The sequence below is a fragment of the Hyla sarda genome, chromosome 4, assembly GCF_029499605.1.
Source record: "Hyla sarda isolate aHylSar1 chromosome 4, aHylSar1.hap1, whole genome shotgun sequence".
Classification (NCBI taxonomy): domain Eukaryota; kingdom Metazoa; phylum Chordata; class Amphibia; order Anura; family Hylidae; genus Hyla; species Hyla sarda.
In genome coordinates, this window is record NC_079192.1 from 28,701,086 (window position 1) to 28,718,297 (window position 17,212).

At 42.9% G+C, this 17,212-nt stretch overlaps 1 protein-coding gene across 4 annotated transcripts in view; it reads left to right on the forward strand.

Moving 5' to 3' along the window:
- Positions 1–3,856: 3,856 nt before the first annotated feature.
- The window catches only part of LOC130367672 (mitochondrial adenyl nucleotide antiporter SLC25A23-like), a 46,803-nt gene continuing 33,447 nt past the window's right edge, over positions 3,857–17,212 (forward strand). The window contains exons 1-2 of one of the 4 annotated variants that reach the window (XM_056570249.1): positions 3,857–4,424; positions 6,197–6,216. In XM_056570249.1, the coding sequence (XP_056426224.1) occupies positions 4,298–4,424; positions 6,197–6,216 (147 nt within the window). In that variant the 5' untranslated portion in view covers positions 3,857–4,297. Of the gene's footprint in view, positions 4,445–6,196; positions 6,217–7,263; positions 7,292–7,931; positions 7,960–17,212 lie in introns of those variants that run through there. The other 3 variants (XM_056570248.1, XM_056570251.1, XM_056570250.1) reach the window with 3 other exon arrangements.

A 17,212-nucleotide genomic window follows, 5' to 3' on the forward strand; every position in this document is an offset into this window, starting at 1 on the left:
GTAGTATTATATTCAGGGGCACAGTGTGTGGCAGTATTATATTCAGGGGTACAGTGTATGGTATTATATTTAGAGGGTACAGTATGTGGTAGTATTATATTCAGGGGCACAGTGTGTGGTAGTATTATATTCAGGGGCACAGTGTGTGGCAGTATTATATTCAGGGGCACAGTGTGTGGTAGTATATTCAGGGGCACTGTGTGTGGCAGTATTATATTCAGGGGTACAGTGTATGGTATTATATTTAGAGGGTACAGTATGTGGTAGTATTATATTCAGGGGCACAGTGTGTGGTAGTATTATATTCAGGGGCACAGTGTGTGGTAGTATTATATTCAGGGGCACAGTGTGTGGTAATATAATACTATGTTCTATTAGTGCTGTGTTCACTTGTAAGGTCTGAGGCGATCGTGGGTGTAACAACAACTCCCAGCATACCCTATACCATTTTCAGCCCTCTACACCACGGGCATCTGTCCCCCCAAGTAGGGAACCTGTTGGTAAAAATGTTAAACCCCCTTTGTGAAACTGTTTCCTGGTGCCCAGGTGTTCTGGCAGTGCCCCCACATTCACTCCATACTACTGCAAGGTGCAGCACAGAATGTAGCCTACGTTGGGGGCACAACATAGAGAGGGGCACTTGTATTGCTGTCATCAGAGCGGTTTGGCGGTATAATACCCCAGTGTGCACAAGCCCTTACAGTCGTATTATGTGCGCCAACTACAGTTTTCTGCATTTCCTGTTTTATGCAGGGGTTGCCATGGAAACCCAGCCTTTCCACACTGAAGTCTATTGTGGGGGGTTGTGCAGCCGGTATATATATATATATATATATATATATATATATATATGGCAGCGCACGCTTGTGTACAGTATGTGAGCTGCATTAAGTGCTGCATGTGATGTCGCTCATTCCCATAGGCCACAGGTCCCCAGCCTGTGCCTCACTAGCAGTTGTGCATGCTGTCAGGGCATGCTGGGAGTTGTAGTTTTGCAAGTTTAAAGGGGTACTCTGGTGGAAAAAAATTTTTTTAATCAACTGGTGACAGAAAGTTAAACAGATTTGTAAATTACCTCTATTAAAAAATCTTAATCCTTCCAGTACTTATTAGCTGCTGAATACTACAGAGGAAATTATTTTTGGAACACAGAGCTCTCTGCTGACATCACGAGCACAGTGCTCTCTGCTGACATCTCTGTCCAGAGTAGGAGAAAATCCCCATAGAAAACATATCCTGCTCTGGACAGTTCCTAAAATGGACAGAGATGTCAGCAGAGAGCACTGTGCTCGTGATGTCAGCAGAGAGATCTGTGTTCCAAAAAGAATTTCCTCTGTAGTATTCAACAGCTAATAAGTACTGGAAGGATTAAGATTTTTTAATAGAAGTAATTTACAAATCTGTTTAACTTTCTGGCACCAGTTGATTTAAAAAAATAAAATAAAATGTTTTCTACCGGAGTACCCCTTTAAGGCTATTAGGGCATGCTGGGGATTGTAATTTTGCAAGGTGAAGGCTGTAAGGCAGTGTTTCCAAACCAGGGTGCTTCCAGCTGTTGCAAAACTACAACTCCCAACCTGCCCGGACAGCCATAGGCTGTCCGGGCATGCTGGGAGTTGTAGTTTTGCAACAGCTGGAGGCACCCTGGTTGGGAAACACTGCTGTAAGGGCATGATGGAAGTTTTAGTTTTGTAACAGCTGTTGACACACTGGTCCAGAAACACTGTTGTAAGGGCATGCTGGTAGTTGAAGTTTAGCAGGCCGTCAGGGCATGCTGGGAGTTGTAGTTTTGCAGCCTAAGGGTACGTTCACATGGGCAAATTTTTTTGCAGGTTTTCCGCTGCGTATTTGAAAGTGGGCGGGCTCTTCTCTGGTGTCCACAGCAGATTTTACACGGCGTAAATTCCGCTGCGGAAAATCTGCTGCGGACAGCTGAGAAGAGACCGCCCCCTTTCAAATACGCAGCGGAAAACCCGCAAAAAAATCCGTCCATGTGAACGTACCCTAACAGGGCATGCTGAAAGTTGCCCATGCTTGTAGGATTCCAAGCTGCAGGCTGTCTTAGCATGCTGGGAGTTGTAGTTTTGCAGGCTTGTCTTAGCATGCTGGGAGTTGTAGTTTTGCAGGCTGTCTTAGCATGCTGGGAGTTGTAGTTTTGCAGGCTGCCTTAGCATGCTGAGAGTTGTAGTTTTGCAGGCTGCCTTAGCATGCTGAGAGTTGTAGTTTTGCAGGCTGCCTTAGCATGCTGGTAGTTATAGTTTTGCAGGCTGCCTTAGCATGCTGAGAGTTGTAGTTTTGCAGGCTGCCTTAGCATGCTGAGAGTTGTAGTTTTGCAGGCTGTCTTAGCATGCTGAGAGTTGTAGTTTTGCAGGCTGTCTTAGCATGTTGAGAGTTGTAGTTTTGCAGGCTGTCTTAGCATGCTGAGAGTTGTAGTTTTGCAGGCTGTCTTAGCATGCTGGGAGTTGTAGTTTTGCAGGCTGTCTTAGCATGCTTAGAGTTGTTGTTTTGCAGGCTGTCTTAGCATGCTGGGAGTTGTAGTTTTGCAGGCTGCCTTAGCATGCTGGGAGTTGTAGTTTTGCAGGCTGTCTTAGCATGCTGGGAGTTGTAGTTTTGCAGGCTGTCTTAGCATGCTGGGAGTTGTAGTTTTGCAGGCTGTCTTAGCATGCTGGGAGTTGTAGTTTTGCAGGCTGTCTTAGCATGCTTAGAGTTGTTGTTTTGCAGGCTGTCTTAGCATGCTGGGAGTTGTAGTTTTGCAGGCTGTCTTAGCATGCTGAGAGTTGTAGTTTTTCAGGCTGTCTTAGCATGCTGAGAGTTGTAGTTTTGCAGGCTGTCTTAGCATGCTGGGAGTTGTAGTTTTGCAGGCTGTCTTAGCATGCTGAGAGTTGTAGTTTTGCAGGCTGTCTTAGCATGCTGGGAGTTGTAGTTTTGCAGGCTGTCTTAGCAGGCTGGGAGTTGTAGTTTTGCAGGCTGTCTTAGCGTGCTTGGAGTTGTAGTTTTGCAGGCTGTCTTCGCGTGCTGAGAGTTGTAGTTTTGCAGGCTGCCTTAGCATGCTGAGAGTTGTAATTTTGCAGGCTGTCTTAGCATGCTGGGAGTTGTAGTTTTGCAGGCTGTCTTAGCATGCTGAGAGTTGTAGTTTTGTAGGCTGCCTTAGCATGCTGGGAGTTGTAGTTTTGCAGGCTGCCTTAGCATGCTGGGAGTTGTAGTTTTGCAGGCTGTCTTAGCATGCTGGGAGTTGTAGTTTTGCAGGCTGCCTTAGCATGCTGGGAGTTGTAGTTTTGCAGGCTGCCTTAGCATGCTGGTAGTTGTAGTTTTGCGGGCTGCCTTAGCATGCTGGGAGTTGTAGTTTTGCGGGCTGCCTTAGCATGCTGGGAGTTGTAGTTTTGCAGGCTGTCTTAGCATGCTGAGAGTTGTAGTTTTGCAGGCTGCCTTAGCATGCTGGGAGTTGTAGTTTTGCAAGCTGTCTTAGCATGCTGGGAGTTGTAGTTTTGCAGTCTGTCTGAGCATGCTGGGAGTTGTAGTTTTGCAGGCTGCCTTAGCATGCTGGGAGTTGTAGTTTTGCAGGCTGTCTTAGCATGCTGGGAGTTGTAGTTTTGCAGGCTGTCTTAGCATGCTGGGAGTTGTAGTTTTGCAAGCTGTCTTAGCATGCTGGGAGTTGTAGTTTTGCAGTCTGTCTTTGCATGCTGGGAGTTGTAGTTTTGCAGGCTGTCTTAGCATGCTGGGAGTTGTAGTTTTGCAGGCTGTCTTAGCATGCTGGGAGTTGTAGTTTTGCAGGCTGTCTTAGCATGCTGGGAGTTGTAGTTTTGCAGGCTGTCTTAGCATGCTGGGAGTTGTAGTTTTGCAGGCTGTCTTAGCATTATGGTAGTTGTAGTTTTTCAACCTGTAGGCTGTAATTGCATAATAGGAGTTGTAGTTTTCCAAGCCTCAAGGCTTCCAGGGCATGCTGGTAGTTGTAGTTTTGGCACAGCTGGAGATCACTGGGGGTTTAGTATAATAGCCCATCCTGCTCTCAGGGCAGGAATCCATTCCCCTCCATTACAGCCTGGCACACAGCCATACCAGGCGCCAGCAGTCAGCTCACAGCCGTGCCAGGACCTGATGTTCACTTAGCGGCTCTCACATTACTCAGGGACTACAAGTCCCAGCCGGCTGATCACGTGGTGTGCGGCAGTAGTAGAGTGTTGTGGGGCAGGAGATCGGTGCGGGCGGGCGCGGCACACACACTGATCACACACATCCACCGAGCGGAGAGCTGCGGCCGGGACAGGCCCCCGGGGGCCACAGGCTCCTGCCGCCCGACATGGACGATCCCGAGGAGGAGAGAGAGAAGCGATATGCCGAGCTGTTCAGCCAGCTGGACACCAACAAGGACGGGCATGTGGACATCAACGAGCTGAGGGACGGGCTGGCGGCCATGGGCATGAGAGGCTACAAGAACGCCGAGCAGGTGAGGTATATATATATATATATATATACATAGAGGGGGTACAGAGATATATACAGGGGCATGAGAGGCTACAAGAACGCCGAGCAGGTGAGGTATATATATATATATATATATATATATATATATATATACACATAGAGGGGGTACAGAGATATATACAGGGGCATGAGAGGCTACAAGAACGCCGAGCAGGTGAGGTATATATATATATACATAGAGGGGGTACAGAGATATATACAGGGGCATGAGAGGCTGCAGGAACGCCGAGCAGGTGAGGTATATATATATATATATATATATATATATATACATAGAGGGGGTACAGAGATATATACAGGGGCATGAGAGGCTACAAGAACGCCGAGCAGGTGAGGTATATATATATATATATACATAGAGGGGGTACAGAGATATATACATGGGCATGAGAGGCTACAAGAACGCCGAGCAGGTGAGGTATATATATATATACATAGAGGGGGTACAGAGATATATACAGGGGCATGAGAGGCTACAAGAACGCCGAGCAGGTGAGGTATATATATATATATACATAGAGGGGGTACAGAGATATATACAGGGGCATGAGAGCCTACAGGAACGCCGAGCAGGTGAGGTATATATATATATATATACATAGAGGGGGTACAGAGATATATACATGGGCATGAGAGGCTACAAGAACGCCGAGCAGGTGAGGTGTATATATATATACATAGAGGGGGTACAGAGATATATACAGGGGCATGAGAGGCTACAAGAACGCCGAGCAGGTGAGGTATATATATATATATACATAGAGGGGGTACAGAGATATATACATGGGCATGAGAGGCTACAAGAACGCCGAGCAGGTGAGGTATATATATATATACATAGAGGGGGTACAGAGATATATACAGGGGCATGAGAGGCTACAAGAACGCCGAGCAGGTGAGGTATATATATATATACATAGAGGGGGTACAGAGATATATACAGGGGCATGAGAGGCTGCAGGAACGCCGAGCAGGTGAGGTATATATATATATATATACATAGAGGGGGTACAGAGATATATACAGGGGCATGAGAGCCTACAGGAACGCCGAGCAGGTGAGGTATATATATATATATACATAGAGGGGGTACAGAGATATATACAGGGGCATGAGAGGCTACAAGAACGCCGAGCAGGTGAGGTATATATATATATACATAGAGGGGGTACAGAGATATATACATGGGCATGAGAGGCTACAAGAACGCCGAGCAGGTGAGGTGTATATATATATATATATACATAGAGGGGGTACAGAGATATATACATGGGCATGAGAGGCTACAAGAACGCCGAGCAGGTGAGGTATATATATATATACATAGAGGGGGTACAGAGATATATACATGGGCATGAGAGGCTACAAGAACGCCGAGCAGGTGAGGTATATATATATATACATAGAGGGAGTACAGAGATATATACATGGGCATGAGAGGCTACAAGAACGCCGAGCAGGTGAGGTATATATATATATATATATATATATATATATATATATATATATATATATGTATACAGAGATATATACAGGGGCATGAGAGGCTGCAGGAACGCCGAGCAGGTGAGGTATATATATATATATATATATATACATAGAGGGGGTACAGAGATATATACAGGGGCATGAGAGCCTACAAGAACGCCGAGCAGGTGAGGTATATATATATATACATAGAGGGGGTACAGAGATATATACATGGGCATGAGAGGCTGCAGGAACGCCGAGCAGGTGAGGTGTATATATATATATATACATAGAGGGGGTACAGAGATATATACATGGGCATGAGAGGCTGCAGGAACGCCGAGCAGGTGAGGTATATATATATATATATATATACATAGAGGGGGTACAGAGATATATACATGGGCATGAGAGGCTACAAGAACGCCGAGCAGGTGAGGTATATATATATATATATATATACATAGAGGGGGTACAGAGATATATACAGGGGCATGAGAGGCTGCAGGAACGCCGAGCAGGTGAGGTATATATATATATACATAGAGGGGGTACAGAGATATATACAGGGGCATGAGAGGCTACAAGAACGCAGAGCAGGTGAGGTATATATATATATACATAGAGGGGGTACAGAGATATATACAGGGGCATGAGAGGCTGCAGGAACGCCGAGCAGGTGAGGTATATATATATATACATAGAGGGGGTACAGAGATATATACATGGGCATGAGAGCCTACAAGAACGCCGAGCAGGTGAGGTATATATATATATACATAGAGGGGGTACAGAGATATATACAGGGGCATGAGAGGCTGCAGGAACGCCGAGCAGGTGAGGTATATATATATATATACATAGAGGGGGTACAGAGATATATACAGGGGCATGAGAGGCTGCAGGAACGCCGAGCAGGTGAGGTATATATATATACATAGAGGGGGTACAGAGATATATACAGGGGCATGAGAGCCTACAAGAACGCCGAGCAGGTGAGGTATATATATATATATATATATATATATACATAGAGGGGGTACAGAGATATATACATGGGCATGAGAGCCTACAAGAACGCCGAGCAGGTGAGGTATATATATATATATATATATACATAGAGGGGGTACAGAGATATATACATGGGCATGAGAGCCTACAAGAACGCCGAGCAGGTGAGGTGTATATATATATATACATAGAGGGGGTACAGAGATATATACAGGGGCATGAGAGGCTGCAGGAACGCCGAGCAGGTGAGGTATATATATATATATATACATAGAGGGGGTACAGAGATATATACATGGGCATGAGAGGCTGCAGGAACGCCGAGCAGGTGAGGTATATATATATATATACATAGAGGGGGTACAGAGATATATACAGGGGCATGAGAGGCTGCAGGAACGCCGAGCAGGTGAGGTATATATATATATATATATACATAGAGGGGGTACAGAGATATATACAGGGGCATGAGAGCCTACAAGAACGCCGAGCAGGTGAGGTATATATATATATATATACATAGAGGGGGTACAGAGATATATACAGGGGCATGAGAGGCTACAAGAACGCCGAGCAGGTGAGGTATATATATATATATATATACATAGAGGGGGTACAGAGATATATACAGGGGCATGAGAGCCTACAAGAACGCCGAGCAGGTGAGGTATATATATATATATATATACATAGAGGGGGTACAGAGATATATACAGGGGCATGAGAGGCTACAAGAACGCCGAGCAGGTGAGGTATATATATATATATATATATATACATAGAGGGGGTACAGAGATATATACAGGGGCATGAGAGGCTACAAGAACGCCGAGCAGGTGAGGTATATATATATATACATAGAGGGGGTACAGAGATATATACATGGGCATGAGAGCCTACAAGAACGCCGAGCAGGTGAGGTATATATATATATACACATAGAGGGGGTACAGAGATATATACAGGGGCATGAGAGGCTGCAGGAACGCCGAGCAGGTGAGGTATATATATATATATACATAGAGGGGGTACAGAGATATATACAGGGGCATGAGAGGCTACAAGAACGCCGAGCAGGTGAGGTGTGTATATATATATATACATAGAGGGGGTACAGAGATATATACATGGGCATGAGAGGCTACAAGAACGCCGAGCAGGTGAGGTGTATATATATATATACATAGAGGGGGTACAGAGATATATACATGGGCATGAGAGGCTACAAGAACGCCGAGCAGGTGAGGTATATATATATATATATATATATATATATATATATACATAGAGGGGGTACAAAGATATATACAGGGGCATGAGAGCCTACAAGAACGCCGAGCAGGTGAGGTATATATATATATACATAGAGGGGGTACAGAGATATATACATGGGCATGAGAGGCTACAAGAACGCCGAGCAGGTGAGGTATATATATATATATACACATAGAGGGGGTACAGAGATATATACAGGGGCATGAGAGCCTACAAGAACGCCGAGCAGGTGAGGTATATATATATATATATACATAGAGGGGGTACAGAGATATATACATGGGCATGAGAGGCTACAAGAACGCCGAGCAGGTGAGGTATATATATATATACACATAGAGGGGGTACAGAGATATATACAGGGGCATGAGAGCCTACAAGAACGCCGAGCAGGTGAGGTATATATATATATATACATAGAGGGGGTACAGAGATATATACATGGGCATGAGAGGCTACAAGAACGCCGAGCAGGTGAGGTATATATATATATACACATAGAGGGGGTACAGAGATATATACAGGGGCATGAGAGCCTACAAGAACGCCGAGCAGGTGAGGTATATATATATATACATAGAGGGGGTACAGAGATATATACATGGGCATGAGAGGCTACAAGAACGCCGAGCAGGTGAGGTATATATATATATATACACATAGAGGGGGTACAGAGATATATACAGGGGCATGAGAGGCTACAAGAACGCCGAGCAGGTGAGGTATATATATATATACATAGAGGGGGTACAGAGATATATACATGGGCATGAGAGGCTACAAGAACGCCGAGCAGGTGAGGTATATATATATATATATATACATAGAGGGGGTACAGAGATATATACAGGGGCATGAGAGCCTACAAGAACGCCGAGCAGGTGAGGTATATATATATATATACACATAGAGGGGGTACAGAGATATATACATGGGCATGAGAGGCTACAAGAACGCCGAGCAGGTGAGGTATATATATATATACATAGAGGGGGTACAGAGATATATACAGGGGCATGAGAGCCTACAAGAACGCCGAGCAGGTGAGGTATATATATATACACATAGAGGGGGTACAGAGATATATACAGTGCTCATATAGAGGGGATACAGAGATATATATACAGTGCTCATATAGAGGGGATACACAGATATATACAGTGCTCATATAGAGGGGATACACAGATATATACAGTGCTCATATAGAGGGGATACAGAGATATATATACAGTGCTCATATAGAGGGGATACAGAGATATATATACAGTGCTCATATAGAGGGGATACACAGATATATACAGTGCTCATATAGAGGGAATACACAGATATATACAGTGCTCATATAGAGGGGATACAGAGATATATACAGTGCTCATATAGAGGGGATACACAGATATATACAGTGCTCATATAGAGGGGATACAGATATATATATACAGTGCTCATATAGAGGGGATACAGAGATATATACAGTGCTCATATAGAGGGGATACAGAGATATATACAGTGCTCATATAGAGGGGATACAGAGATATATACAGTGCTCATATAGAGGGGATACAGAGATATATACAGTGCTCATATAGAGGGGGATACAGAGATATATATACAGTGCTCATATAGAGGGGGATACAGAGATATATATACAGTGCTCATATAGAGGGGGATACAGAGATATATACAGTGCTCATATAGAGGGGGATACAGAGATATATATACAGTGCTCATATAGAGGGGGATACAGAGATATATATACAGTGCTCATATAGAGGGGATACAGAGATATATATACAGTGCTCATATAGAGGGGATACAGAGATATATACAGTGCTCATATAGAGGGGATACAGAGATATATATACAGTGCTCATATAGAGGGGATACAGAGATATATATACAGTACTCATATAGAGGGGGATACAGAGATATATATACAGTGCTCATATAGAGGGGGATACAGAGATATATACAGTGCTCATATAGAGGGGGATACAGAGATATATACAGTGCTCATATAGAGGGGGATACAGAGATATATACAGTGCTCATATAGAGGGGGATAAAGAGATATATACAGTGCTCATATAGAGGGGGATACACAGATATATACAGTGCTCATATAGAGGGGATACACAGATATATACAGTGCTCATATAGAGGGGATACAGAGATATATACAGTGCTCATATAGAGGGGGATACAGAGATATATACAGTGCTCATATAGAGGGGATACAGAGATATATATACAGTGCTCATATAGAGGGGGATACAGAGATATATACAGTGCTCATATAGAGGGGGATAAAGAGATATATACAGTGCTCATATAGAGGGGGATACACAGATATATACAGTGCTCATATAGAGGGGATACACAGATATATACAGTGCTCATATAGAGGGGATACAGAGATATATACAGTGCTCATATAGAGGGGATACAGAGATATATACAGTGCTCATATAGAAGGGGTACAGAGATATATACAGTGCTCATATAGAGGGGATACAGAGATATATATACAGTGCTCATATAGAGGGGATACAGAGATATATATACAGTGCTCATATAGAGGGGATACAGAGATATATATACAGTGCTCATATAGAGGGGATACAGAGATATATATACAGTGCTCATATAGAGGGGATACAGAGATATATATACAGTGCTCATATAGAGGGGATACACAGATATATACAGTGCTCATATAGAGGGGATACAGAGATATATATAGTGCTCATATAGAGGGGATACAGAGATATATACAGTGCTCATATAGAGGGGGATACAGAGATATATACAGTGCTCATATAGAGGGGATACAGAGATATATACAGTGCTCATATAGAGGGGATACAGAGATATATATAGTGCTCATATAGAGGGGATACACAGATATATACAGTGCTCATATAGAGGGGATACAGATATATATATACAGTGCTCATATAGAGGGGATACACAGATATATACAGTGCTCATATAGAGGGGATACAGAGATATATACAGTGCTCATATAGAGGGGGTACAGAGATATATACAGTGCTCATATAGAGGGGATACAGAGATATATACAGTGCTCATATAGAGGGGATACAGAGATATATATATATATATATACAGTGCTCATATAGAGGGGATACAGAGATATATACAGTGCTCATATAGAGGGGATACAGAGATATATACAGTGCTCATATAGAGGGGATACACAGATATATACAGTGCTCATATAGAGGGGATACAGAGATATATACAGTGCCCATATAGAGGGGATACACAGATATATACAGTGCTCATATAGAGGGGATACAGAGATATATACAGTGCCCATATAGAGGGGATACAGAGATATATATACAGTGCTTATACAGAGGGGATACACAGATATATACAGTGCTCATATAGAGGGGATACAGAGATATATACAGTGCTCATATAGAGGGGATACACAGATATATATACAGTGCTCATATAGAGGGGGTACAGAGATATATACAGTGCTCATATAGAGGGGATACAGAGATATATACAGTGCCCATATAGAGGGGATACAGAGATATATATAGTGCTCATATAGAGGGGATACAGAGATATATACAGTGCTCATATAGAGGGAATACACAGATATATACAGTGCTCATATAGAGGGGATACAGAGATATATACAGTGCTCATTTAGAGGGGATACAGATATATATATACAGTGCTCATATAGAGGGGATACACAGATATATACAGTGCTCATTTAGAGGGGATACAGATATATATATATATATACAGTGCCCATATAGAGGGGATACAGAGATATATACAGTGCTCATATAGAGGGGATACAGAGATATATACAGTGCTCATATAGAGGGGATACAGAGATATATACAGTGCTCATATAGAGGGGATACAGAGATATATACAGTGCTCATATAGAGGGGATACAGATATATATATACAGTGCTCATATAGAGGGAATACACAGATATATACAGTGCTCATATAGAGGGAATACACAGATATATACAGTGCTCATATAGAGGGGATACAGATATATATATATATATATATATATATATATATATATATATATATACAGTGCTCATATAGAGGGGGTACAGAGATATATACAGTGCTCATATAGAGGGGATACAGAGATATATACAGTGCTCATATAGAGGGGATACAGAGATATATACAGTGCTCATATAGAGGGGATACAGAGATATATACAGTGCTCATATAGAGGGGATACAGATATATATATACAGTGCTCACATAGAGGGGATACAGAGATATATACAGTGCTCATATAGAGGGGGATACAGAGATATATATACAGTGCTCATATAGAGGGGGATACAGAGATATATACAGTGCTCATATAGAGGGGATACAGAGATATATACAGTGCTCATATAGAGGGGATACAGAGATATATACAGTGCTCATATAGAGGGGGATACAGAGATATATATACAGTGCTCATATAGAGGGGATACAGAGATATATACAGTGCTCATATAGAGGGGATACAGAGATATATACAGTGCTCATATAGAGGGGATACAGATATATATATATATATATATATATATATATATATATATATATATATACAGTGCTCATATAGAGGGGGATACAGAGCTATATACAGTGCTCATATAGAGGGGATACAGAGATATATACAGTGCTCATATAGAGGGGATACAGAGATATATACAGTGCTCATATAGAGGGGGTACAGAGATATATACAGTGCTCATATAGAGGGGGTACAGAGATATATACAGTGCTCATATAGAGGGGATACAGAGATATATACAGTGCTCATATAGAGGGGATACAGAGATATATATACAGTGCTCATATAGAGGGGGATACAGAGATATATACAGTGCTCATATAGAGGGGATACAGAGATATATACAGTGCTCATATAGAGGGGATACAGAGATATATATATACAGTGCTCATATAGAGGGGGATACAGAGATATATACAGTGCTCATATAGAGGGGGATACAGAGATATATACAGTGCTCATATAGAGGGGATACAGAGATATATACAGTGCTCATATAGAGGGGATACAGAGATATATACAGTGCTCATATAGAGGGGATACAGAGATATATACAGTGCTCATATAGAGGGGGATACAGAGATAAATATACAGTGCTCATATAGAGGGGGATACAGAGATATATATACAGTGCTCATATAGAGGGGATACAGAGATATATACAGTGCTCATATAGAGGGGGTACAGAGATATATATACAGTGCTTATATAGAGGGGATACAGATATATATATATATATATATATATACAGTGCTCATATAGAGGGGATACAGAGATATATATATATACAGTGCTCATATAGAGGGGGTACAGAGATATATATACAGTGCTTATATAAAGGGGATACAGAGATATATATACAGTGCTCATATAGAGGGGGTACAGAGATATATATACAGTGCTTATATAAAGGGGATACAGAGATATATATATACAGTGCTCATATAGAGGGGGTACAGAGATATATATACAGTGCTTATATAAAGGGGATACAGAGATATATATACAGTGCTCATATAGAGGGGGTACAGAGATATATATACAGTGCTTATATAAAGGGGATACAGAGATATATATACAGTGCTCATATAGAGGGGGTACAGTGGGATACACATTTATACAGTGCTCATATAGTGTATACAGTGGGATACAGATATATATGATCCTCATACTGACAGTCCCTATATAGTTTAAACATGGGGGGGGGGGGGGAATACTGCATACACTGACCGTCCTGGAAAGAGGGGAGATACTGATATAATATACACTGTGATAGTCCTCATGTGTAGTGTACGCTGTGATAGTCCTCATGTGTAGTGTACGCTGTGATAGTCCTCATGTGTAGTGTACGCTGTGATAGTCCTCATGTGTAGTGTACGCTGTGATAGTCCTCATGTGTAATATACGCTGTGATAGTCCTCATGTGTAGTGTACGCTGTGATAGTCCTCATGTGTAGTGTACGCTGTGATAGTCCTCATGTGTAGTGTACGCTGTGATAGTCCTCATGTGTAGTGTACGCTGTGATAGTCCTCATGTGTAGTGTACGCTGTGATAGTCCTCATGTGTAGTGTACGCTGTGATAGTCCTCATGTGTAGTGTACGCTGTGATAGTCCTCATGTGTAGTGTACGCTGTGATAGTCCTCATGTGTAGTGTACGCTGTGATAGTCCTCATGTGTAGTGTACGCTGTGATAGTCCTCATGTGTAGTGTACGCTGTGATAGTCCTCATGTGTAGTGTACGCTGTGATAGTCCTCATGTGTAGTGTACGCTGTGATAGTCCTCATGTGTAATATACACTGTGATAGTCCTCATGTGTAGTGTACGCTGTGATAGTCCTCGTGTGTAGTGTACGCTGTGATAGTCCTCATGTGTAGTGTACGCTGTGATAGTCCTCATGTGTAGTATACACGGTGATAGTCCTCATGTGTAATATACACTGTGATAGTCCTCATGTGTAGTGTACGCTGTGATAGTCCTCGTGTGTAGTGTACGCTGTGATAGTCCTCATGTGTAGTGTACGCTGTGATAGTCCTCATGTGTAGTGTACGCTGTGATAGTCCTCGTGTAGTGTACGCTGTGATAGTCCTCATGTGTAATATACGCTGTGATAGTCCTCATGTGTAGTGTACGCTGTGATAGTCCTCGTGTAGTGTACGCTGTGATAGTCCTCATGTGTAGTGTACGCTGTGATAGTCCTCATGTGTAGTGTACGCTGTGATAGTCCTCATGTGTAGTGTACGCTGTGATAGTCCTCATGTGTAGTGTACGCTGTGATAGTCCTCATGTGTAGTGTACGCTGTGATAGTCCTCATGTGTAGTGTACGCTGTGATAGTCCTCATGTGTAGTGTACGCTGTGATAGTCCTCATGTGTAGTGTACGCTGTGATAGTCCTCATGTGTAGTGTACGCTGTGATAGTCCTCATGTGTAGTGTACGCTGTGATAGTCCTCATGTGTAGTGTACGCTGTGATAGTCCTCATGTGTAGTGTACGCTGTGATAGTCCTCATGTGTAGTGTACGCTGTGATAGTCCTCATGTGTAGTGTACGCTGTGATAGTCCTCATGTGTAGTGTACGCTGTGATAGTCCTCATGTGTAGTGTACGCTGTGATAGTCCTCATGTGTAATATACACTGTGATAGTCCTCATGTGTAGTGTACGCTGTGATAGTCCTCGTGTGTAGTGTACGCTGTGATAGTCCTCATGTGTAGTGTACGCTGTGATAGTCCTCATGTGTAGTATACACGGTGATAGTCCTCATGTGTAATATACACTGTGATAGTCCTCATGTGTAGTGTACGCTGTGATAGTCCTCGTGTGTAGTGTACGCTGTGATAGTCCTCATGTGTAGTGTACGCTGTGATAGTCCTCGTGTAGTGTACGCTGTGATAGTCCTCGTGTAGTGTACGCTGTGATAGTCCTCGTGTAGTGTACGCTGTGATAGTCCTCGTGTAGTGTACGCTGTGATAGTCCTCATGTGTAATATACGCTGTGATAGTCCTCATGTGTAGTGTACGCTGTGATAGTCCTCGTGTAGTGTACGCTGTGATAGTCCTCGTGTAGTGTACGCTGTGATAGTCCTCATGTGTAGTGTACGCTGTGATAGTCCTCATGTGTAGTGTACGCTGTGATAGTCCTCATGTGTAGTGTACGCTGTGATAGTCCTCATGTGTAGTGTACGCTGTGATAGTCCTCATGTGTAGTGTACGCTGTGATAGTCCTCATGTGTAGTGTACGCTGTGATAGTCCTCATGTGTAGTGTACGCTGTGATAGTCCTCATGTGTAGTGTACGCTGTGATAGTCCTCATGTGTAGTGTACGCTGTGATAGTCCTCATGTGTAGTGTACGCTGTGATAGTCCTCATGTGTAGTGTACGCTGTGATAGTCCTCATGTGTAGTGTACGCTGTGATAGTCCTCATGTGTAGTGTACGCTGTGATAGTCCTCATGTGTAGTGTACGCTGTGATAGTCCTCATGTGTAGTGTACGCTGTGATAGTCCTCATGTGTAGTGTACGCTGTGATAGTCCTCATGTGTAGTGTACGCTGTGATAGTCCTCATGTGTAGTGTACGCTGTGATAGTCCTCATGTGTAGTGTACGCTGTGATAGTCCTCATGTGTAGTGTACGCTGTGATAGTCCTCATGTGTAGTGTACGCTGTGATAGTCCTCATGTGTAGTGTACGCTGTGATAGTCCTCATGTGTAGTGTACGCTGTGATAGTCCTCATGTGTAGTGTACGCTGTGATAGTCCTCATGTGTAGTGTACGCTGTGATAGTCCTCATGTGTAGTGTACGCTGTGATAGTCCTCATGTGTAGTGTACGCTGTGATAGTCCTCATGTGTAGTGTACGCTGTGATAGTCCTCATGTGTAGTGTACGCTGTGATAGTCCTCATGTGTAGTGTACGCTGTGATAGTCCTCATGTGTAATATACACTGTGATAGTCCTCATGTGTAGTGTACGCTGTGATAGTCCTCATGTGTAGTGTACGCTGTGATAGTCCTCATGTGTAGTGTACGCTGTGATAGTCCTCATGTGTAGTATACACGGTGATAGTCCTCATGTGTAATGTACACTGTGATAGTCCTCATGTGTAGTGTACGCTGTGATAGTCCTCATGTGTAGTGTACGCTGTGATAGTCCTCATGTGTAGTGTACGCTGTGATAGTCCTCATGTGTAGTGTACGCTGTGATAGTCCTCGTGTAGTGTACGCTGTGATAGTCCTCATGTGTAGTGTACGCTGTGATAGTCCTCGTGTAGTGTACGCTGTGATAGTCCTCATGTGTAATATACGCTGTGATAGTCCTCATGTGTAGTGTACGCTGTGATAGTCCTCATGTGTAGTGTACGCTGTGATAGTCCTCATGTGTAGTGTACGCTGTGA